This window comes from Heterobasidion irregulare, assembly GCF_000320585.1.
Source record: "Heterobasidion irregulare TC 32-1 unplaced genomic scaffold scaffold_07, whole genome shotgun sequence".
NCBI classification, from domain to species: domain Eukaryota; kingdom Fungi; phylum Basidiomycota; class Agaricomycetes; order Russulales; family Bondarzewiaceae; genus Heterobasidion; species Heterobasidion irregulare.
The window spans coordinates 1380276-1404045 of record NW_009258203.1 but is presented as its reverse complement, the minus strand read 5'-3'; the positions used below and the strand labels follow the sequence as shown (position 1 = coordinate 1404045).

Below are 23770 nucleotides of genomic sequence, written 5' to 3'. Positions count from 1 at the left end.
ACGCCGTCACCATCCAGCATTCAGGTGTGCCCCCATATACCGATCAGATCGCTGAACAGTTTGCAGCTCGCGCGTGCGGCGGCATTCTGGATCTCTATGTCGGCTATGACGAACGAGGGCTAGCCGAATCATCTCGCGACTTCACCACATTCCAGACCCCATTCGGCGCCCACCGACTCGTCACCCTACCCATGGGATGGACGAATTTGGTCCCGATCTTCCACGACGACGTCACCCACATCCTCCAGCCAGAGATACCAGACACCACCATTCCTTTCATCGACGATGTTCCGATTTGGGGCCCGCCAACCCGATACGAACTTCCGAACGGAGGCTTCGAGACGCATCCCGACAACCCCGGCATACGACGGTTTGTGTGGGAACACTTTCAAGGCCTCAATCGAGTGGTTCAGCGGGTGAAGTATAGCGGAGGGACCTTTTCGAGACACAAGGCGACACTCTGCGCAGCCGAAATCACGGTGGTCGGCCATCGGTGCACGTATGAAGGACGATTACCCAACGAGTCTAGGGTAGAGTCAATTATGAAGTGGGGACCTTGCAGGGATCTCTCTGACGTTCGGGCATTTTTGGGGACGATCAGTGTCGTTCGGATCTTCATTTGGAATTTTGCACACAGGGCGCATGCACTGACAATGTTAACGCGCAAAGATTTTCCATTCGTGTTCGGCCCAGACCAGATAGCGGCCCAGGACGACCTCCGGTCGGCACTTCTCGAATCGCCAGCCCTTCGGCCGATCGACTATGGGTCGGCAGCCAACGTCATCCTCGCCGTCGATACCTCTCAAATTGCGGTCGGCTTCCACCTCTGTCAATGCGCACTCGACAATCCGCGGGTTCGGTATTATGCCCGATTCAGCTCCATCACCCTTAACGACCGCGAATTGCGATTCTCCCAACCCAAGCTCGAACTCTACGGCCTCTTCCGCGCCCTCCGATCGCTCAAAATGTATCTCATCGGCGTTCGGAACCTGATAGTCAAAGTAGACGCACGCTACATCAAGGGCATGCTCACTAACCCGGATCTCGAACCCAGCGCCAGCATCAATCGGTGGATCGTCTCCATCCTCACCTTCCATTTCACACTTGTCCACGTCCCCGGCACCTCTCATGGCCCCGATGGCCTCTCCCGACGACCACCACAACCCTCCGATTGACCCGAACCCGAAGACGACTTTGACGACTGGATCGACAATCTCTACGGCTTCCTCCATCAGATCAACAACACGTTCCCCACCTCCATCTCAACCTCGACAACCGCCATCTTCACCTCCTCGCTCATAGGCGACCTCCCGACCGCTACCGAGTCCGACGACGAAGGCCCGACCATCGACTATTCAGATATCCCAAGATCGCAAAAAGCTTTGGAAGCCGAAGAACGCCTATGGTTGGTCCGAGACTGGCACCAAACATTGGTTCGGCCCCCTTCTCTCTCCAACTCCGAATATGCGACTTTTCTACGATATTGCACTGAGTTCTTTATAGCAGCTGACAAGCTATGGAGAAAAGACTCACACGGCCGACACAAGATTGTTGCAGCCCCCTCTAGTCGGATCACAATTCTCACTGCCGCCCATGACGACGTCGCTCACAAGGGTTTCTACGCCACGACTGCCTTGATTGCCGAACGCTTCTGGTGGCCGCACATGAGGCAAGACATTTCCTGGTTTGTTCGGACCTGTCACCTTTGCCAGATTCGCCAGACTCGCAACGTCCTCATTCCCCCGACTGTCGCCACGCCCGCACCACTCTTCGCGAAGATGTATATGGATACCATGCACATGCCGACCGCCGGTGGTTTCAAGTATCTCGTGCAAGGCCGCTGTTCGGTATCACACTACCCCGAATTCCGCATGCTGCGATGCGAAACAAGCTCCGCACTCGCCGACTGGATCTTCGAGGATATCCTGTGCCGATGGGGAACACTGGTAGAGATTGTCTCCGACAACGGACCGGCATTCGTCAAGGCGCTCGACCAGCTAGCAAAGAAGTACTACGTTCGGCACATTCGCATTTCGGGCTACAATTCCCGCGCCAACGGCATCGCCGAACGACCTCACTTCGACGTTCGGCAGGCTCTGTTCAAAGCCGTTGATGGAGACCAGGCCAAATGGAATCGTGCAGCTCATTTCGTATTCTGGGCTGATCGTATTACTGTTCGGCGCCGAATGGGTTGCTCGCCATACTTCGCAGCGACCGGAACCCATCCCCTCCTTCCCCTCGACATCGCCGAAGCCACCTATCTTCTACCACCACCGACCACAGCCCTCAGCACCACCGACCTCATTGCTCGACGTGCCATCGCTTTGCAGAAACGACGATCGGACCTCGCCCACCTTCGCAGCTCAGTAGTCGGCGCCCGTGTCCAGGCCGCCATCCGATTCGAACAACAGCATTTGGCCACACTTCGCGACTTCAATTTCCACCGAGGCTTGCTTGTCCTGATGCGCAACACAGCCATAGAAAAGGCGCTCAATCGGAAGATGCGTCCACGTTATTTAGGACCTTTGCTAGTAATTTCTAGGAATCGGGGAGGAGCGTATATTTTGGCCGAACTCGATGGATCAGTCTTTGATCGGCCAGTTGCAGCATTCCGCGTTATTCCTTATTTTGCTCGCAGGTCTCTGAAGCTCGCCGACCTTGAAGCCCTCCTCGACATCTCGCAGGAACGCCTTCGGGCCATGGAAGATTCCCGATCGAGCGACGACGACGCCGAAGACGATAGTGCCGATGAAGATACCGACACCAGCTCAGTCCGATCGGCGGAGGACGACGATGCGGCTTCGGCGACCTCCAACTAGAATCCCACCCTCCCACCCTTCGCTCTCTTCGGTCGGTGACTGGGGACAGTCACGATTTCAGTAGGGAGGAGGATTCACAGATATACCCATTCTTTATCTTCGTTTATTCGTCACAGACATGGACTGACGCCCAATCATTTCCACATCTCTTAGTACTTTTACCACCGACCGATCGCCGACCAAATAGTCGGCACTCATTTTCCCCATCACTCCTTCAAGTACCAAGCCGCATTGAAGACTTCTTCCGATTTGCGCAAAACCATAGGGTTTTATGCCTGTGATGACATACTGAGGCTTCCCCTAAATATTCCAATTTATTTTCTTCATTTCTGCCGAACGCTTCGCTTACAACTACATTCACACGCAGTCATTTTGCCGACCGATTTCTCGAACGACACCTCTAGTCTTCGCCAAAAACGTCTCATTCAAACCAGGACAGTCCTTTCACTATTATGTTACATTTTACTGTACTACAGAAACCGCCGAAACTATTCTACTCATCGGGTACGAAATCGCCCGACACAGACATATCCGAATCCTCCGCCGCCGACGAATCCTCGACCAAGACGACGTCCGAAGACGTAGACGGACCCGCCTGCACCTCGAGCGACTCCAACTCCGCCTGCCACATCTTGATCGACCGCGCCAACGAAGCCCGCGTACCCTCCGCCACAGCGATCCGGTACCGAAGATCGGACGCGATGCCTTGCGCAACGATCGGCGACAAACGAGACGAGTCGGACAGGGCGGGGACGGCGACAGAACGGGAGCGGGTAGGAGCGAGGACGGCCCTAGCCGTGGTAGGAAGCCGCTGGACCGGCTTTCGGGTGCGAGCGGCTGCACCGAACAATACCGAACGATGGGCTCCCATCTCCAATCCAACCGAAAAATGACTTACCTTTCGTTTGGGCGATGCTATCCCCGACGGACCGCACGGGGACAACCACCTCTACTTTACGACGCTTTAAGGGGCGTTCCCTCTCCTCCGCCTTCGGCGCCGACTGCTCCTTCGACTTCCCCTTCCCCTTCTCCTTCGACTTCCCCTTCCCCTTCTCCATCGGCATCCACCCGGGCTGGAAGCTACACCCCTTCAAATCCCTGGCACACTTAGTGCACGACACCAGCCCAGGTCGCTAGTAGCACCGGAACACCTTGGTCTGGAAGGCGGTCGCACAGCGGTGGCATGCGTAGTCGGCCTAGAAGAAGGATGGTTAGCAAGAGGAAACAGCGGCAAGAGGGAGGGAACTTACCAGTACATCACCAGGTAACAACTCTGGAGGATCTTCGAGCACTTTACCGGCACCATTCCGCTCCATAGGGGACCTGACCGTCGACATTCGGCCCGTTCCAGGGCCGAGAGGAAGGACGACGCGTCCGAGAGGTGGTGTCCGTTGGTGAGCGAATTTGACGACAACAGCCGCGGCCGTCTTTTTGCCCTTCGCGTCGGTCGGGGCAGCGGCGGCGGCCAGACCCATGCTCATTCGGTCCAGGGCATCGGTTGCGGATGCAAGCGCAGAGTCGGCGGACGGGTCGGGATAGGACGAGTCGGCGGATGGGTCGGGATAGGATGAATCGGCGGACGGGTCGGGATGGGATGAGTCGGCGGACGGGACAGGACGAGAAGAGGAAGCGGCGGCGGAGGGAGACGGAGAGTGAAGAAAGAGAGGAAGGGGAAGGACGGACTCTGCCTCCAGCTCGGACAGCTGACGATCACCTTGTTCAGGATCAAGCGACCCATTGAACATGGCCTCCACCAAAGCCTCCCGGCGCCGCCGACGATCTGCTTTGGCCAACTGACGGGCAGCGGCAGCCCGCATCGCCTCGGCTTCCTCAGCCTCACGTTCGGTGACAGCGACCCACGCAGCCTCCTCTGCCAGGGCCTGTTCTTCGGCCGCCTGTTGCTGTTTCTGCGCTGCAAAGCGCGCCGCACGCTGCGGCAAAATGCGCGACCCCCAGGCAAGCCAGTCGTTGGTGGCAACATGGTCGAGGCCACTCTCAGCCTCGGCGACCCAGGCCGCGAGTTCGGGCACATCCTGCCCACGCGCCGAACGATCGAATACAGCCTGCAAGGACGTCAGCAGCCAGCAGAAGGCAAAAGGAAGGACCGACTTACCACTCGTTTGGCGAACCCCTGCGCCCAGGCCTCGTAATCTTCGTATTCGGCGGTGCCGTCGGGGAGGGAGAGCATGTACTCCCCGAGCTTGGTTTTGAGGACAGAGAGGAGGGAGGACATGGTGGGAAGGCCGAAAGGGTTCGGACGAGGAGACGAAGCGGCAGGAGGGTGATGATGAAGGACTTAGTCGCTGGAGAATCAACGATCGGCAGGTGATTGTGATCACCTGACAGAGCCACGTGCCACTGCGCTTGGCAGAAACCGCGATACGCGCCACCGCTCCTTGCCGACACGCTCTCACGCCAGCGTCTAGTTGGGGCACTCTAGGCTTCAGCCACTTCCTCACCTAATCAGTTGCCACGCCACAGGATTTTGCCGACTCAGCCCCGGTCTCTCTTGCGCGCCGACCCGGTCCTTTCTACGACATCTCCTTGCTGATTATTCACCTGTGCCACATCTCTCCCACGCACCCATTCCTTTCCACGCCACCGCTCATTGCCGATCTTTTTCCCACGACACTTGCCACGCTGCTCCAGGTTCCACGCCACAGCTATTCTTTCCACGCTAGCGCTTGTTGCCGACGCTTTCCCACAGCTCTCCCACACGCCCACTTCTTTCCACGCCATCGCTTGTTACCGACGCTTTCCCACATCCACACACCACGCGCCCTGATCCACGTGCAGTGTTGCCACGCCATTTTTTCCGCTCCAACTCATAGCCGCCGACCACTGACTGAGGACAGTCAGGATTTCAGTAGGGAGGAGATGATGAGCATGCACCCGCGCTAGGGTCCGAGGGAGGTATTCTGGAAGCTTTGGGGAGATACCGAACAGCGCTCGACAAGTACCGAAGATGCCGACTTTACCGAACACGGTCGGCCCCTACCCGACCGATGACAAGCCACCGAAGGACGTTCGGCAGCACTTGGGTCAGTTTGCCCACACTTCACGTACTCACCATGATCGCATAGGAGTGTTACGATAAGTGTTTACGAGATCAAAGCCAGTATTCCGTATCGGCCGATGTCCTCCGTGAGTCGGTCGGTCCTTATCGCTTATCTTCCCGACTTCCACATGGTCGGTCAAACACGATCTTGCACCATTGCTTGGCCACCCTGGTCGTACAATACCTCTTCTTTATTTTCATTAGTTCTCCAACGCCTGTTCCGTCTACCTACGCTCGGGCAACGGATCCCGAACATTCGGGATTTCGCCATCGCTGATTAACTTTTACCTTGTCACCTTCGGAACCCATATGGACATCTCACCTACCTTCTTATCTTCTCTGATCGCTAAGGCTTGGCGCCCATTCGACATCTACTCTCATTTCTTGTTTAATATTTTACTTAGGGGCTCTGTTTACTATAAAAAACCTACATACAACTCTGGAATAAACCAGCTTTCGCACCCCACAGTTCAGAGCTCATTCGCATTTGTCTCAACCATCGAAATCGTCTTTGTCAACCTCCGAAAACTTGTCATCCTCGTCGTTCGGCCTCATTCGTGTTCGTACTCATCCCTTCGCTCGTACCCCGTCCTCCCTCGTATATTGTCAGAGTCCCGTGTGGCTCTTGAAGCACGTAGTCGTCGGTCGCGACACTACCTTCTCGTTACCGACCACATCGCCGACACGACCGACCGAACATTCGGTCGGTGTTCGGCGCAGTCCCGAAACCGTTCGGGCGCTATAATCTCACCCTCCCCGATTGCTTCTCAGTACACCTTCAATTTCTAAAGTCATCACTAACAATTCCTTGTGTATTAGATACTAGCTCCAGCACCCCTACATTAGAGGTTGTTTTAGTATTGTGCTCGGCACTTAGAGCCACCTCTAGCGTATCAACGAGAAAAAGTAATTGATGACATACGGAGTACCCTGAAGTCGAGTTGGCAACCTAGGTTCTGCCCTCATGACTTGCTCTCATCTAATACGTCATTGTGCAGCCTTCACAGCTTGTTGTGTGCGCACTGTCTCCCAGAACTGGTCGAGCATTCTAACAAGCTCGTCAACAGTCTCATCGGAGTCAGCCGACCAATGGGAGATCTGGTTGAGCAACTCTGTTGTGATGGCACCTGATCCTACTATCCAGTTGGCCTTGTCCACAAGCTGGCCAATAGTGAAGTCTGAGATTACCCAGCTATGAGAAAGCCCAGGATTTTTAGATGCTATGGCCTCCCATCAATTTTTGCGCCAGGCTCCCAGAAGATTGCGCAGCTTATCTCGGTCTGCTCTTGTGCAAGGGATGGATGACAGTTTAGACTCCGGGTGGTTGAGTGTTGGTGGAGGAAATGATAGATGAGACATGGCTGTTAAGGTGAGAGACAACCATATAGTACGAGCTCGATCCCCTTCAGATAGAACACCTACAGGGGTGTTGTTGGAGGTCCATCAGGAACGAGCGCTACAACAAAGCCCTCTTGAAGGTTTGGGTGGCAAACTCTTCACTTCCCACCTTACAGCATGTCGCCTGTTGTCCTCATCCTCAGACCCATCTGAGTCACTCGTGAAAGGACTAACTTGGAAACCTGGCATAGCAGGCCTTGGTTGGAAATATTGACGCGTGAAATCCCGCAGGCATGTACCTGAAGTATAGCACTTGATATAGGCCAGCAATGCAGGATTCATTGCGGCGTGTCATTCGCCAAGGATTTGGTTCCATCCTCTTCCTGGTTTATCCAACATTCCATCTGCCACCTCTTCTTGATGATGTTTTGGCCCTCCTTCAACCCACTCCTCGAAAGCCCAGTCCTCAACCAACCATATCATCTGTGCAGTCAAGCCAGCTCAACGCCCTGCTCTTCTTCCTTTTTGGAATGCGGAACACAAGTCTTGCAGGCCATACACAACGGCAATCCTGATATCTGGTATGTCACATCCCATTCCTACAGCATCTGTGGCAAAGAGCCATCTGATAATCCCTAGCTTGAAAAGTGCCATTGCCTCAATCCTGAAGCTCTTGGAATTTGTGCCTGTGAAGGCATACAGACACTCATGCAGGCTGTGGGGGAGCAGTGCGTGCAATATGTCGCAAGCCTCTCGAGCTTGGCATCAACTTTTGAAGTAGAATATCATCTTGGGCAATTCATTGGGAGAAGATGATGGGGTTAGGTCTTCTGGGATAAACACAAACAATGCAGCAAATGTCTTAGCAGCGTATTCCATAGGATGAAGGACCTGCATGAGATTGGGTCAGTCAGCGCCCAGGTCGATGCCCCAGAATGGGCGTGCACTTCCCAATCCAAGTGAATGATACACTGTTTCAAGAATGTGTGTTGGCATGGTTGCTGAAAAGGTGGCCATGGGGATTTCCATGCCGGTGATGATGCACTGATGAGCATGCACCCGCGCTAGGGTCCGAGGGAGGTATTTGGGAAGCTTTGGGGAGATACCAAACAGTGCTAGACAAGTACCAAAGACGCCGACTTTTACCGAACATGGTTGGTCCTTACCCGACCGATGACAAGCCACCGAAGGACGTTCGGCAGCACTTGGGTCAGTTTGCCCACACTTCACGTACTTACCATGATCGCATAGGAGTGTTACGATAAGTGTTTACGAGATCGGAGCCAGTATTCCGTATCGGCCGATGTCCTCTGTGAGTCGGTTGGTCCTTATCGCTTATCTTACCGACTTCCACATGGTCGGTCAAACGCGATCTTGCACCATTTCTTGGCTACCCTGGTCGTACAATACCTCTTCTTTATTTTCATTGGTTCTCCAACGCCTGTTCCAGCTACCTACGCTCGGGCAACAGATCCCGAACGTTCGGGATTTCGCCATCGCTGATTAACTTTTACCTTGTCACCTTCGGAACCCATATGGACATCTCACCTACCTTCTTATCTTCTCTGATCGCTAAGGCTTGGCACCTGTTCGACATCTACTCTCATTTCTTGTTTAAAATTTTACTTAGGGGCTCTGTTTACTATAAAAACCTACATACAACTCTGGAATAAACCAGCTTTGCGCACCCCATAGTTCAGAGCTCATCTGCACTCGTCTCAACCATTGAAATCGCCTTCGTCAACTTCCGAAACTTGTCATCCTCGTTCGTTTGGTCTCATTCACGTTCGTACTCATATCTTTGCTCATACCCCCCCCCCCCCGTCCTCCCTCGTATATTGTCAGAGTCCCGTGTGGCTCTGGAAGCACGTAGTTGTCGGTCGCGACACTACCTTCTTGTTACCGACCAAGTCCCCGACATGACTGACCGAACGTTCGGTCGGTGTTCGGCGAAGTCCCGAAACCATTTGGGCACTATAATCTCACACTCCCCGTTGCTTCTCAGTACGCCTTCCCTTTCTAAAGTCATCACTAACAATTCCTTGTGTATTAGATACTAGCTCCAGCACCCCTGCATTAGAGGTTGTTTTAGTGTTGTGCTCGGCACTTAGAGACACCTCTAGCGTATCAGCGCAGTGTCTGAAGCTTACCATAGTCCTTGCGAAAATCATCCTGCCATTGCTGGATGACATGCGCCTCGTCAATGACTGTCACAATCTGACGGTTTCAAAAGGTCTGAGATCTAAACAGTTGCTTGAATCTGTTATTTTGGAGGAGACATTCAGGGGAAGCATAGCAGATATGTATTTTCCCTGTCTCCAGCATTTTGAAGATCTGTTCATCATTGTTATCTTCATTGATTGCTAGTGCATGAATCTTCAATGGGGCATCTGTGTCGTGTGCTCTGGACATGTCCATATGGTGTGCCATGTTCAGATGATTGACCTATTTACATTGTAAGGCAAGGCAAGTTGTCCCTCTCCAAAAAAGTGAAGCACGTACCTGATCCAGCTGCAATGCCTTCAAAGGACAAATCACTACCACAAGGCCTTTACTCTGTGTCAACACAGCCACAACTGCAAGCATTGCTAACACGAGCGACTTGCCCGCACTAGTTGGTGTGAGAATAAAAGTGTCATGTCCCTCCAATATCTTGATTGTGGCTTCAATCTGCCACTGCCGAGGTCTGTAGCCAAATATCTTCTCAGTTGCATTGATTAATTCTGATCTTGTCAGTGTTTTTGGAAGCCGAGGCCATTTTTTCCCGGTAGATGGTTGTGTTGTGTTAGGGGTCGAGTTCTCGGGATAGGGGGGCCTAGATTGAGTGTTTGAGAGTGCGGATTTGGAGATTTCATTTCTGGTGGGTGTCTTAGGGGGTGTCCTTGGATTTGGATCCATTATTTAAGCCAGAATCATAGTGTTTTGCATTTTTTGACGAGGTGGCAGCATGCACACAATCTAATCTTTGTCAACAGATCTGCAATATTTGATAATATGTGATGACCCTTTCAGGGTTCGAAATGATTTATAGCTAGCATACAAGATGACGTGCTACCATGCGGACCCCCTTGGCAATCACTACTTTGATACAAGACCCTTCACCCCCAGTGAGAACGTCCAAGTTTGAGAATGAATGTGGGTGAATGAGAGCAATATATTCACCAGCAAACATGAGCAATCAACCATATTCATTCACAGTCCAGAGGTTGGTGATGCACTGGAATGCTGTCAATCACTGGCGAATGAATCTATCTCAAAGTTATCTCATATGATAGCATTTAATGGTGCTTGTATCTCAAAGTATGGGATTGGATATCAACTGATACAATCAATAGGAGTAAGTGATAATTTTGACTGTTATTCCGGTCAAATGCCAGCCATTATCAACGAATGCACAGAAGACCATACCAGTTGATCGGCTAACAGGAGCACCGTCTCGAGACTAAACTTCTCAATGGATACATTGGTTTTCGAGAGTAGCTCCTTCTCGCTCTAAGGCAGAATCCACAATAAATTCAGTTAAAGAAGCTCTCTAATAGATATTTGAAAAGATACAGTCAACCTTAATTATTGTAAAGTACACTATTCAATTTGATTCGATCTGACCCGAGGGAAACAGATGTAGACAAACTTAACGACAAGAAAGATTCGAAAATGGTGAGTGCGTACCGAGAAACAAACTCAACTGAGAAAATCCCACGCCGTATCTGATGGCATTCGCTAGCATTAGTCCTCAGTTTCATTCCCCGACAGTCATTCGCCAGGACTCGATCTCGTCGCAGCTCAAACGAGGGCGTTCTCACTGGGCTTCACCACGTGAAGGTGAGCGGTCTTGGAATGAGACTACAGGGTAGCCCCAACTCATACAAATTTCTCCGCGGATCCAAACAAATTCCGGTCACCAACGTTACAGGTTACACGCTCAGCGCTCATGCTGCGCACTTGAGCACTTGCGTTTGCCCAGTACTCATGAAAATTCGTGACCTACTATCTTGAACGCTGTCCTCTGTGTCTCGCGCCTTACGATATCTGGAGGAAGTGAGACGCGATTCATTCGTGATGGAGCGTTGATGAGTGTGAAGGCGTCGTGCGAGCGCTTAGCGCGGCTCAATCCAAAACAAACTTTCTTCTTTTTCTGAATGGCACAAGCCGATTGGCGTCTCGGGCCAATCACAGGGGGGAAAGCTCAGCGCTTGGTGCGCTTCGTACTCACGCCTTCTGTCATGGAACCCTTCCTGGATGTCCCTTTATAACGTGAGGCTGCCTCACCTCCTCTACCCCCTTCCCTCGCGCCTCCCACCGCCTGCGCAAGGGTACCCCCTCTTTTTCCTTCCGCTATCCAGCTGGGCTGTCCTTTCTTTTATTCTGACTGCATGATGTTGACTCTTGCTGATAAGTTTTGGATCTGGGTCAAGTCTGTGGTGAGTCCGAAATGTTACATCATAGTCGGAATATATCTAACGAGCCTTCACGTCGTATCGACAGTATCTGAGAATTTCCCTGAATCGTTTCACGCAGGCGTTTTTTATTCTCTCGTTCATCTTCTGCTTCGCTCAAAGCATTACACAATCCTTCCTTTTCTCTCTGGACGACGAGTGGAGAGGGCTTGTGTCCAATGTCGTCGATCATGGCAACCTCAACAAGAGCCTCTTTGTCCAATACACTGGACGTCATGGTCAATACAGCCTGGCCTTGTGCAATGATAGCCCTATGTTGGAAAATGCCTGTGTACCGTACTATACGAGTGGCCAGATGAATGTATCCATCCCGTACGGTTTCAAACGCGAGGTGGAAAATATCATGACATCATCCATTGATTATTGCTGATGTTGTGTCGAAAGGAGTACGACGGCCGCCTTCTCTCGCAGACTGTACGTTTGACTTTTATCATCTTGAACAACATGATGATAACAATTTTGCTCAGACCTGGGACAGGTGGATCTCTCCGCAAGGCATTCCCGTCAATGATATCGTGATACAGAGCATTCATGGTTCTGACGGAATGAATGTCCGGGTGTCGGAAGTCCGTAACTCCTCCAATGCAATTACGTTGAGCCCCCAATGCATCCGAACCCTTCTGTATCCCGATCAAAAGTCAGTCGCAGATATACACCCGAATGATTGGATATGACATCTCATCTGTCATATAGACTTCAGGAATTCAGAAGAGAAGTACTAGCTCTGATCGCTTCTCAGTTCTGGTTGTTTGGGCTCTCCGTCTTTGCAGTGAGTATATTCCACAACTTCAAAGTTCCCTCAGATTCCCAACACCGATTGTGCTAGATTCTCCGGGAATCTGTCCCCCACTTGTAAGTACTGACAGTCTGAGCCAAGTACTGACAGTCTAAGCTAGAGTATCATCTGACCTCCGCTCAGATTAGCGCTGCTCGGTGCTCGGTTTCTCGGGACAGGATGGTCAGCCTATACCCTCTGGCGCACAGGAAACATTGAAGATCGCATTCACCACCTCATCGAACAGCAGGACACCCCATGTCATCTCGATGTATTCTCACCATATTTCAGGATGCGAATGTCATTCCAGGTATTTCGATTCTGATTTTACCCGAACAGAATCAAGTTCTGATTGATTTTCAGATTCCTGACCTTGTGTTGCACTGCACAGCTCTAGCGTTCTCACTCTTCCTGTCTTGGAGGTTGCTCAAGGTTTGACCTCCTTCCTTCATCCATGTAAGAATGCTCACACCATCATGGATGTAGGTGTACAATGCGCAGACATTTAAGCGGGTCGGCCCACCCACGACTATCATACGGGTGTATAGAGTACGCCCTCTTTCACTGTGGTGTATCGTTCCTAATCCAATTCATTTTATAGTATTACTTGACTAGCCTTGTTTGCCTGCAGCTCTCTGTCTTTTTCCTTGTTGTCGCCATGAGCCTCTGGGTCGATCAACTTCTGAACAGTGCCATCAAGGAAATTTCCGAGCACACGGATATTTACATCGCACTATTCACCACTACGACTGTCGTATGTATCTCCTTGACTTTGTGGTGGACGATGCTCACAACCACTTTGGCAGTTGCTCTTACCATGGATCACGATGGTACGTGTCAAATGACTCCCTGACATTATTCATATTGATACCAGATTGTAGGGCTGGTACTCCGTCCGCCGTGAGAAGAAAGGCTTCATGCTTGCGTTTTCAGCCGTCGGGTTCATATTCATATCGTGCTGGGCCATCATGTTCTACTCTAGGATCTACCGTTTCACATTCGTCGACTGGCCATTCTTCGGGTGCATGACAGTCTCGTCTTTCGTCGTCATGATCCTCAGCATCGTCTTCGGCATCATCAACCAACTGCACTTCAAGCATGGCCTGAAACAATATCGTAAGACTTGGCTTGCCCTCTTTCCGTTTGTAGTGACTGACTTGCATCATAGTCGACGTTGAAGAGACCATGGCCCGTTCCGATTTTGACCCACAGGTCTTCAACCACAGCACTAGCAAGGAATGGAAGGAAGAGACATCCGTCGCGAGGTTCACTATTCCCATCCTCCTTTCAGACTCGGCGTCGTTTGCTAGCACTTCAGAAAAACATGGGAGCATTGTGTGAGATAAGTATCAGATGAACACTTGGCATTCGATATCATTGTCCTGTGAACTCTTATCGTTCTGGCGCAGGTCGTTTCTCGCCCTGGGGCGACCATCCTTGTACATTTTCACATATATCCTGGTAGCACCGGTTCCCCGATTCGATTCATCGGGGTGTTTGCACCATTGGCCTTTCGTGTAGGTTGTCATGTTCAACGTTTCCCGGAATTGTATAACAGTCGCGATGGTACCATGGCCAGAGTGCACGAAGGGCAGAGTATGCCCCGCCTCAAACAATGAATGAAGATAAATTGGCAAGCTGATCATAAGGATCAGAATCTATCGTCGCGAATTCTAAACTTCATGAATGGTGGACATTCCTGTCTTGCTGATATCCGTTGGATCAGTTTGTTTGTCATCGTCGACGCTCACGCTGCCTTCGTGATCAGCAGGGGTTTCGTCTTCAATAATGGCCCTGTCTAGCATCGTCTCCTTGGCGGGAAATAGTGTTGACAGCACATAATACACTGACGACGCTAGGGTAAACTTCTTCGAATAGGTTAGACTCCGATGAAGTTGCGACCTTGAATAAAAACTTACACCTAGAATATAAGCAATGTCAAAAAGATAGACTGCCCCTCCGGCTGGAATGCTTGGATTGATACTGTGAATGAGCCCAGGAAGGTTTGGTGGCACAGAAACAACGAGGGCAGCAAGAGCGCGCCAGTTCTATGCCAAAGAGGCTGTCAGGTGACGGTTAACAGTGATCCGACCAACATACTCACTACTCCGTAATTGTATCGATATCGGCCGTGTGGACGATACATGGACGGCACGTCGACGTGAGTCCGGTGAACAATCCAATACTGTCACCTTATGAGTCATCGTACGAAACGAGAGGATGTATGCTCTTACATCCGTCACCATGATGCCAGCGATAGGTCCTAAAAATACTGTATAGCCGTTCATAAAATTCAAGAACCCAGTTGCGCTAAAACAACCTGAGTGGGATTTGCCTGCAGAGATCGAAATAAGTTCACACATACCTAGCAAGTATTTCCCATGGACATAGAGCCCAACCTCCCACCAATGCACAGATGACTTGTCCACGGCGAATATTTATATATTTCGGGCACAACGCGGCCATGTCATTTCCCGCACTGAGCGAGTTTGCGGAAATGTTGGTACCAAGGGTGGTGAGAACAAAGGAGAACGAAGCAAAAAATGCCGCTGCCCGGTTATCCCACTTATCAATGAGGCGCAGTGGGTCCCAGAGAACTTGACCATACAAGCTAACGCCTGCACTTGTCACCGCTAAGCCCACAAAACTACACAGCGTAAAAGCGACGGGTATGATGATGATCTGGATGTATTGACTGCTTTCAATCATTGTCAGAGAACTCGCTAAAGCACGATATACCAAAAACGCTTACGCTCGCTCATTCTTTGCATATCTCTACGAAACACTGATATTGAGTGACTGTGTTGATGACGAACTCACGAATCATTCGTACGCACGGTAAAATCCGGTATGTTGACGGCAAGAGTAGAGTAAATCCCGAGCGCACTATTCAATGCGCTAAGCCATGCCCACGATAACTTACTCCCGCTCAGTTTTGCGTGTTCTGTGAGTAGTCCTTCTGAGGATGGAACCTTAACGAATGCCCAGATGAGCATGGCTAACCAGGTTGGAGGAACAATGATAGCTTTCGCCAAGAACAACCACCGGATTTTCTGGGGTGAAATCAACATGAAGGGAAACTGGATGAGCCAGTAGAGGAAGTAGCACATCATCACTGAGGCTCAGATGAGCATTGAAATCGACTACACTGAGGCGTGATGCTCACTAGCAGTGGTAATATGTGCACCATCGGCGAGGTCATTATGTAGGTGAGCCAGCGAAGGCCATATCGCTTTCAACATCTATGATGAAGTATAAAATGAAAGCAACAAGAGTCATCAGAACGCGCGAACAATGTACCTGATAAACGCATTCCGCTCCTGTATATGTCCTGCCAATAGAAGGCTTAAAAAGACAATACCGTGGCAGATAGTAAAACACTAACTGAATTGCGAACCAGAAAGTAGACAGAATCACACGACTGATGACGCTGAAGTAGCTCAACCAGAAACCAAAAGAAGAGCGATTCAGAACTGGGAATGGAACATGCAAGCGGGCGCCAATCGTTCCATTTAAGACCATGATAACTGCGATGATGATGTGGCCGACCGCTATGGCAGGCAAGGCTTGGCGCCTTCGAAATTAGTGAGCATTTCGGAGCTCCCTTTTCAATGAACTTGGCACGCACCACGAAAGCCCAATGGCAAGCATTGACGACGAAAGCTCCCAGACTGCTGCATTAGTTGCGTCTGAAATCCAATATGCAATATAGTTCGCAGATGACCAGGCTCGGAGATGTGGAGGCACTGGGTCCATATCTTTATTGCTCCATGAATTGCTTGGTGCAAAGGAGGAAGGCTCAAATTCCAAAGCCCATGATGAAGGCCGTGCGATGGCAGTGAGACGAGAACGCAAACTCAACTTCGCCATGGGTAGAAGAAGGAAGGCACACCCGTGCACCAGCCTGTGACGCTTCAGACGGAATTTATATGCATCACTCCTAGACAGGACGGAAGATAAGTAAAGAGGTTATAGATAAGCTCGATAAGGAGTCGTCTGATCGGCGCGCCCAGGGCTCGAAGAGTACTCAAGGACCCTAGGTCAAATTATTAGTAAACCCTCGAAAAAGTTCGGATAAAATGAGCCAAATTTCGCCCCAAATTTTTGGATTTGCCTCTGGTTTTTGGGCCCATTAGCCACAAGTTTACCGGACGGAGGTATCAGGCATCCTGGACACCCAAATCGTTCGGATTGCTCGGATCAGGCCTCAAAAAGCGATTTTTCGCTCGGACAGTGAAGATCAGGCCTTTTAAAGACCCAAATTCATCGGATTCTACAATATAATGTATGTTGCGAGCTGTAGAATATTGAAACACAATGAGAGACTGTCTAAGAGCCATCCTATGAATTATCTCTGCTAACAACATCTTTATCCACTGCTAGGCACTTTCCCCCATGCTGCAACCTCTGTAACTCTCTCACTGATATAATAAGGTTCCAATCATACCTGTTCAAGAGAACAAGTTCTTTGAGTGATGCATCATCAAGTTGTAAATGTCTTCTATTTAGGTCCAAGGTCAGCACACTCGGCATCAGACAAGGGTGTCTGATCTAAAAAATAATATACTGCAGGCTTGAAACCTGCACCCTATGGAGTGTCTGATAGAAAACCACACACTTATCCCACTACACCACCTTAGAATGAAAAATTTTAAAGCCATAATTAACAGAGTAGAAAAAAAGTCTGGGCCCTAGAACTGCTTTCTCACAAACAAAAGTCTAGACAATGGCATAGGCATATTACCAAGATCAGACATTTTTGCTTAGATCTGACCCTGGTTTTTCAACCCTCTTTTTATATTCTTCGTCCAGATAGGGGGTTAGGCCTATCCCTTATTTTTAGGGGTCCTAGTACTCACATACTTACAAATAAGAGCCAGGATCCTGAATTCAAAGCAACTTAAAGCTCTTGGGTTAAAAGATTTTTGAGATGCACCTCAGTTCTCCAATAGGTACATAAGTCTTTAAATAGGGTGCCCAGAGATGCTTACACACTCAGATCATTAAGTGACCTTCACTATACTGGTATCCTAATAAATCATGCAAGAATATGCTTGTAAAAAATCAAGAGCAGCTAAGTTGTGATTTCCTTGAACAAAATCAGACTCTTTGAGCAGAACTTGTGGCCACAAGAATAGATTTCTACACTAGGAATCGACTTTGTTACTTACCTCCAACAGACAATTGTTAAGGCATTATGATGACACTGCTCTACAATCAATCAGAGCTGTGCTCCAGGCTACAGATTGAGGTCTAGAAAAGACTGTATGTGTATGTGGCAGTGATGTCTTGATTCAGCTTATGAAGTTGCATTTGTGCTTCAATAGACCTTTGGACTGGCCTTTCACATAGCTTTCAATAAAAATAGATGGCAGACTAGTGGGAAACCATTCCTACCTTCTACCCATATGACCCAGATTGTAGTAGACCACCCCACAACAGTTTATAACAGTAAGCACCTATGGTACAGTGGTCATATATAGTGGCTATGGGTACAACCAGCCTAGATAGTGTGCCTGGGTATAGGTTTGATCCTCTATTAGTTACTCCCATTACTATGCTTAGGTACGAGATGGCCTAAACAGCCTAGAAGAGTGGATGGTTGGGATAGCATTAGTAAGCCCCTTGATGATAGTTTATATCCAAATCATAAAACCTTATAAGTAGTAGGCATTTTAGCTAGAATTTGATATCTTTTGAAACTCAGCTCACTCATATACAAGGTAGCTCAAGTACCAGTCAAGAGAAAGCTCAAATATCATTTATGGGTAGTCCTAATATATAAGAACAGATTAAATATGTTTAGAAAGGTAAAAGAGACCTGAAACAATAGTGAAATCAAAAATTTGAGCACAATGGATATTGTTTTTGGCAGGACTTGAACCAACAACCAGAGCAAAACAACAGCATCTGCACCAACTTACCTATCACACTAAACAAAAGCCCACTCAGTAGGCACTATTTATGTAGTTGGTAAGCTTTACCCACCTATGAGTTAGGTTGGATGATATATGGTCTGCAAAGTTCATTGTTTTAGAGTGGCTAAAGCCAAAATATAAACTACCCACAAGAATTCATCATTTAGAAGCAGACCTTAACAAAACAACTATAATCTTTTATGTTGGTTGGCCATGGAGACTACTCTGATGAGGACTTTTTCAGGTCCATAACTATTACTATCATTAGACAGGTGTTTGTTTTGGAATCAATAAAAAATTCATTGTCCCATAACACTTTTACTTGATGGCCTTAGAGTTCTTGCACTATTTGAGAAACTTTTTTCTATATTGTATAGTATAGTTTCTCTCTTGATTTTCTCACTTATGTGTCAGAAAACTGAATTCCATTGTTTAGAACCAGTATTCATTCTGGTTCCAAGCATGACACAATACAGGGTCACAGTTGCTAACTCATTGAATTCAAACCCAGTAACTATGACTTGTTGAACTTTTGCAATGCTATTGTGTTTCTGTTTTCACATTATTGAATATTTTTAGAGCACTGCACATAAAAGTGCTCTAAAATTAAGGTAAGCATGAGTATATTATACTACTAAAGTATAGCTAAATATATTAAATTGGCTATATCAGGGAAAATTATATACAGACTGATAATGGACATGATTTGTCACATTAAAGCTAGCTTGTAATGGCTTCTTTAATAACTAAGCTAGGTATGTGGTATTGCTATGAGCTTGGTAGTATTAAGAGCTCATGAAATATTCATCAGGAAAGTTATAAGGGAGCCTAGTGTGGTTTCTGATAAGATATGGTAGATTGAGAGGGTCTAATGTGCTTAAGGTACCATAAAGTTGTACTTGTTCCTGTGGTGCCAGGAATAGAAAGCAAGTGAGAGAGGATCTAGCCTCTATAGTCTGGGCATGTGAGTACATATGACTAGGTTAAGGTTGAGAGGTGGGGGATGTATTCTTATCATTTTCTAGAGGGTTTGTGCACTTTCAACTGCACTTCTGAGAGTTAAAGAGGCTTGAGAACCTGTAATTTGTCTAAAGCTCAGGATGTCTATCAGGATGAGCTATTATCAAAGCCAAAAGTTCTGTTTTGGTACCATTGTTAGATTACACAAGAGCAAATGCAATGTCATGTAGATCATCAAGTTTCTTTAAGCTTAGTGCACCTGAGAAAATCTTTGTTATAGCATTCTCCTCATATTTTGCTTCTCTTGCAACCTCTTTTTTAGTATGGTGACATTTTCCTCCTTTTTTCTTGGCTTCCTTCTCTAATTTTTCTTTTTATTGTCATATGAATTTAGCCAGGGCCTCCACTGAAGTAAGGCACTACTTTCCATAAGTGGAAATCAAGGTCTGTTTGTTCTTTCCTTTTACTGACTTCTTTATATTGAGCCATTGCTGTAAATTGTCAATTTCTATGACTACCAGCTTGAAATGTGCTTCTGCAGTGCAAATTCAAGTTGACAGCACATTGTTATCAACCCAAGCAGCCTTCAACTGCTCTCTTAGAGCCTTATTTGAGAACAGACAGGTTTGGCTAAAGTTGGTCTATGTATAAGGAGGTCTCAGCTTCGAACAGTCTATATGCAGGTTGGCAGGAGTGTCAGCATTTGGAAAATGGGAACATTTGGGTGCAATGAGTTCATTATGTGTTTTCTAGTATGCTTTACACAAGCAGGCTATGAGACAGGTGTGTTATTATCACTTGGCAGTTCATCTACTATTGGGAATGGGTTTCTAAGAGCATTTGGAAAAAGGTCTAAGGTCCATGAATAATCCTGCAAATTTCTGCTGTTAGTACTTATCATACCCAGGTCTATAGTCTTGTGTAGTTAGTTAAGACTTTGTGATAGTCAATCTACCTGCTGTTTAGCACTTTTGGCTTGATTTTCAGGAAAATAGGGAAATGTAGAAGGTATATGAGTGAGTGTTGATGTGTATATACTTGGTGCAAAGTCAGTGCTGGTAAAAATCTATAGATTAAACAGGTAAATACCACTTCTTTGCCATGCTGTCTTAATAATTGCTTTTATAAATAACCTTTCTCACATGCGCATATATTCTTTGACAAAGTCACCATAGGGAATCTCTTGACCAGTAAGTACAAGCACCTCATCATAGTGCTTTTGCCATCCCCCTTGCAAAGGGCCAAAAACACTGATATTGAGGGGTTAGAGATAGTGAGTTATATGGAAAAATAAATGATATAAATGAATCTTGTTTTTGACTGCTAGATTTCTTATTTTGGCTATGACATGAGATCCATAACCATCAAGTATAAGCAGGATTGGAGCATTGGAAATCTTTCATGCTATAGCCTGGGATATAAATATTTTGCAAAACCATTTAATACAAAGAAAACTATCTGTTCAGCCATTTTGGCAATATATTCACACTATAGATGCCTAAAACATGAGATTGTACAATCAGACTATGGAAATAGGTACTTACTAAATACTATCATCCATGGTAGCCTAGTTGCAATGCATATGCTACCCTAAAAATACAAATCTAGGCTCAATACTCTCTCTATTAGCACAAATACACTCAATAATTGTAATGACATCATAGAAAAGCTCCATATTAAATTAACCATAGTTAAGCATAAATATAGCTATATTTTTACCAATTAATATTAAGGATTTTTAGCTTACCCCCCCTCTAATCCTAAAATTATAAGATTTTATTAAAGCTAATCAAAGCTAATTTATTATATGGATTTTCGGAAAAATATCAACTAACCCAGTTCTATATTTTCTCTACTACTACTACACCTCCAATCATAGAGTATATATAGAGCTTACTAATCAAACTAAAGTCATACCTTATTATAAACTTGCCCATTACTAGAATTAAACCAAAAACCTTATGCCTGCATACCCTGGACTAGTGCTCTAAACCACTAAGCCACAAAGTCTAAATTATTTACTTGGTAACCTAAATAAGGCAATCTCAACATTTCTGATTTTCTTACATACCTATCTTTTATCTATTCTATATATAAAGAGGTCAATAGATGCCCTAAAAATTAGGGCTGATATTCGAATTTGGGCACTAGACAATAATATAGTAAACTAATAATAAATAAAGAATACAGTAAAAATAAGATTATAGCACTTACACAATTTGGATTTGAAATGTGTAAAATTGTAATTGGATTGTAGATTCTAATAGAACTATAGTAGTATAGACAATGTCACCTTTACTTGCAGATTTGATTATAAAGTTAATTATGGGTAATATATTCTGATTAGCTCAGATTAGTATTTTGAATAATTAGATATAATTAAAAGAGGAGGTTTTTCCAAATGAGGCTTAAGATTTGCACTTTGTAGCTTGTATTTAAGATGCCTGCCTTTGGATACAAAAGATTTGAGAGCCTAAATTCTTCATCTACCTCTTCATTGAGCATCTTTTTTTACCCATAAATCTATTGTTAGGGGATTTTGTACTTTTCCACAAGAGCAGAGAATTGAGCAAAGTGATCCATGATAGTTGATTCATTATGACTATGTGCTCACTTTGGATTCAGGCCAGATAGCCTTTCTAAAACAATGCACAAGTAACATTTGTGGAAACAATCATTCTACTTGATAGATGGCATCTTCTCATATATCTTCTGAACCATGTCTACCAAAATCTGCTTACTAACTAGCTGTCCTTGATCAGCACGATGCTTAAGACAATCATAGAGAGCAAGTTCCTCTTTAGAAGAAAAAAGCTGTTGCTATCCATGAGCAGATAAAGGAAAGAGATGGAAGCCATGACAACATTCACAAAGGGTAGATAGTGGAATAGCAAACAGATGTGCAACCTCTTTGATAGTCTTTGATTTGTTGGTGTCAAGAAAAGCACAGGCTTCAGTAATGTTCTATCTAGTGTAGCTACTTTTAGCTGCCTTTTGCATGGTTAGTGCATATGTTAGATGATGCCACTAATGCTTTTTTTGGGAGTACTGGACTTGTCCAACAGCAGAGCCTAAATTTCATAGGCCAAAGTCACACTTGACCACCAAATGTAATGCTCCCAAAAAATGTACTCATTGCAAGAAGAATCTAGTAGATTGGGCCCTCAGAGAGGCTTGAGAATGATACATAAGATACATCTCTACAATATTTCCAACTTTTGTGGCATGAAAAGAGGAACTTAGTCCCAAAGAAAATAAGGTCTCTGAATCAGCTATTTTTTCAAGAACTTAACTCAAATATCTGTCCAAATTTTGAGATTCAGCTGTTCAAATTGTGCAGGTATATGGAACATGATTTATTATGATTTTTGAAAGCATTAGTGAAATAAATAGTAAGGGTGGGAGCCTTCCATTCCATGAAACAAACACCCATCCAATTATCTTGCTTTACAAGGTCTTTTATACCCCCTGTATTCCCCTTATGTAAGGTAAACCTGGTATATAAGTACAAACAAAAGTTATGTAAGTGATGCTAAAGTGATGCTTATGGAGTCTCGAGTGCACTTATACTAATGCCTTACAACTAAATATTTTCTGCACTATGCCATGATTATAACAGCAAGTTTGAGACATTATGTGGAAGTGCAATGTGGTTTCCCTATAGTAAGCCCCTCTTATTCTATGAATAATGCAGTTTGAGCAGCTGCATCCAGAGTAGCCAGGAATCAGCAGCTCAGTGTCAAGAATAACAATACTCATTGTTGGGGTCAAGAATCAGTGCATTTCAGACAGTCAACTCTTCTTGTAAATGCTCACTGTTAAGCTCATTGACAAATAACTCTTTCATTCCAGCAGATACTCCAATATGGCAGCTAGTTTACCCCACAAGCCTAAATTGAATTCTAGACAATGTAGTTTAAGCAGTTGTATTATAGGGCAATGGGAAATTCTCAGCTTAGTTTTGAGAATAATCATTTGCAGCAAAACTTGGTGTGCACGTCCATTCTATATACTCACTCTATCCTGCTCAGTAGTATTAGAGATAGTTATCTTGCTAGGTAGACTCATTTCTGGTACATATGGCTCACTTTAGACATACACTTCAGCATTCCACACTCTCATCCATGGGTTTATATGGGACAACTCATACAATGGGTATGTTTCTGTTGGCATGGCACTCTTGTGCATCATATCTGCCTCTGTCTTGATATTTGCTTATTCAGGTAGGTATGAAAACATTGGGGCCTTGCATAGTTAATATATAATGATGCATCAGGTACCCAATTCATCTGATAGTTCACACCTCTATGATATTGAGCAGCATAATGTATTTGATTGTTGCAATGCTTCCCAATCTGAATTGTGAGACTGTCTAAGCTAGTGAGTTTGAGGAATGTCCTTACAGCTACCCACCTTGTTTCTGGTTGAATATCATAATAATTACT

At 46.6% G+C, this 23770-nt stretch overlaps 6 protein-coding genes across 6 annotated transcripts; 2 read left to right on the top strand and 4 right to left on the bottom strand.

The window, feature by feature from the left end:
- Positions 1 to 103: 103 nt before the first annotated feature.
- On the bottom strand, positions 104 to 364 carry HETIRDRAFT_322648 (uncharacterized protein; the record flags this gene model as incomplete). The annotated part of the gene is made up of 1 exon (XM_009550155.1): positions 104 to 364. The coding sequence occupies one exon, from the start codon at positions 362 to 364 to the stop codon at positions 104 to 106; it is 261 nt and encodes an 86-aa protein (XP_009548450.1).
- A 1300-nt stretch (positions 365 to 1664) lies between these two features.
- Positions 1665 to 2819, top strand: HETIRDRAFT_321962 (uncharacterized protein; the record flags this gene model as incomplete). The annotated part of the gene is made up of 1 exon (XM_009550154.1): positions 1665 to 2819. The coding sequence occupies one exon, from the start codon at positions 1665 to 1667 to the stop codon at positions 2817 to 2819; it is 1155 nt and encodes a 384-aa protein (XP_009548449.1).
- A 493-nt stretch (positions 2820 to 3312) lies between these two features.
- On the bottom strand, positions 3313 to 5052 carry HETIRDRAFT_103518 (uncharacterized protein; the record flags this gene model as incomplete). The annotated part of the gene is made up of 5 exons (XM_009550153.1): positions 3313 to 3656; positions 3718 to 3917; positions 3963 to 4015; positions 4070 to 4882; positions 4933 to 5052. The coding sequence occupies 5 exons, from the start codon at positions 5050 to 5052 to the stop codon at positions 3313 to 3315; spliced, it is 1530 nt and encodes a 509-aa protein (XP_009548448.1).
- A 3069-nt stretch (positions 5053 to 8121) lies between these two features.
- Positions 8122 to 9423, bottom strand: HETIRDRAFT_321545 (uncharacterized protein; the record flags this gene model as incomplete). The annotated part of the gene is made up of 2 exons (XM_009550152.1): positions 8122 to 8279; positions 9366 to 9423. Coding segments are annotated over 2 exons (216 nt in total), but the record flags the coding sequence as incomplete, so codon positions are not given.
- Positions 9424 to 11506: 2083 nt separating this feature from the next.
- Positions 11507 to 14019, top strand: HETIRDRAFT_386468 (uncharacterized protein). Its single transcript, XM_009550151.1, has 13 exons — positions 11507 to 11636; positions 11701 to 12003; positions 12057 to 12086; positions 12140 to 12309; positions 12366 to 12441; positions 12499 to 12524; positions 12592 to 12757; positions 12811 to 12879; positions 12934 to 12996; positions 13049 to 13201; positions 13254 to 13277; positions 13329 to 13563; positions 13616 to 14019. The coding sequence occupies exons 1-13, from the start codon at positions 11589 to 11591 to the stop codon at positions 13786 to 13788; spliced, it is 1536 nt and encodes a 511-aa protein (XP_009548446.1). The 5' UTR covers positions 11507 to 11588; the 3' UTR covers positions 13789 to 14019.
- A 101-nt stretch (positions 14020 to 14120) lies between these two features.
- On the bottom strand, positions 14121 to 16317 carry HETIRDRAFT_155702 (nucleobase cation symporter; the record flags this gene model as incomplete). Its single annotated transcript, XM_009550150.1, has 11 exons — positions 14121 to 14312; positions 14367 to 14495; positions 14552 to 14632; positions 14682 to 14757; positions 14813 to 15142; positions 15200 to 15222; positions 15285 to 15562; positions 15614 to 15689; positions 15748 to 15778; positions 15833 to 16021; positions 16076 to 16317. The coding sequence occupies 11 exons, from the start codon at positions 16315 to 16317 to the stop codon at positions 14121 to 14123; spliced, it is 1647 nt and encodes a 548-aa protein (XP_009548445.1).
- Positions 16318 to 23770: the final 7453 nt, after the last annotated feature.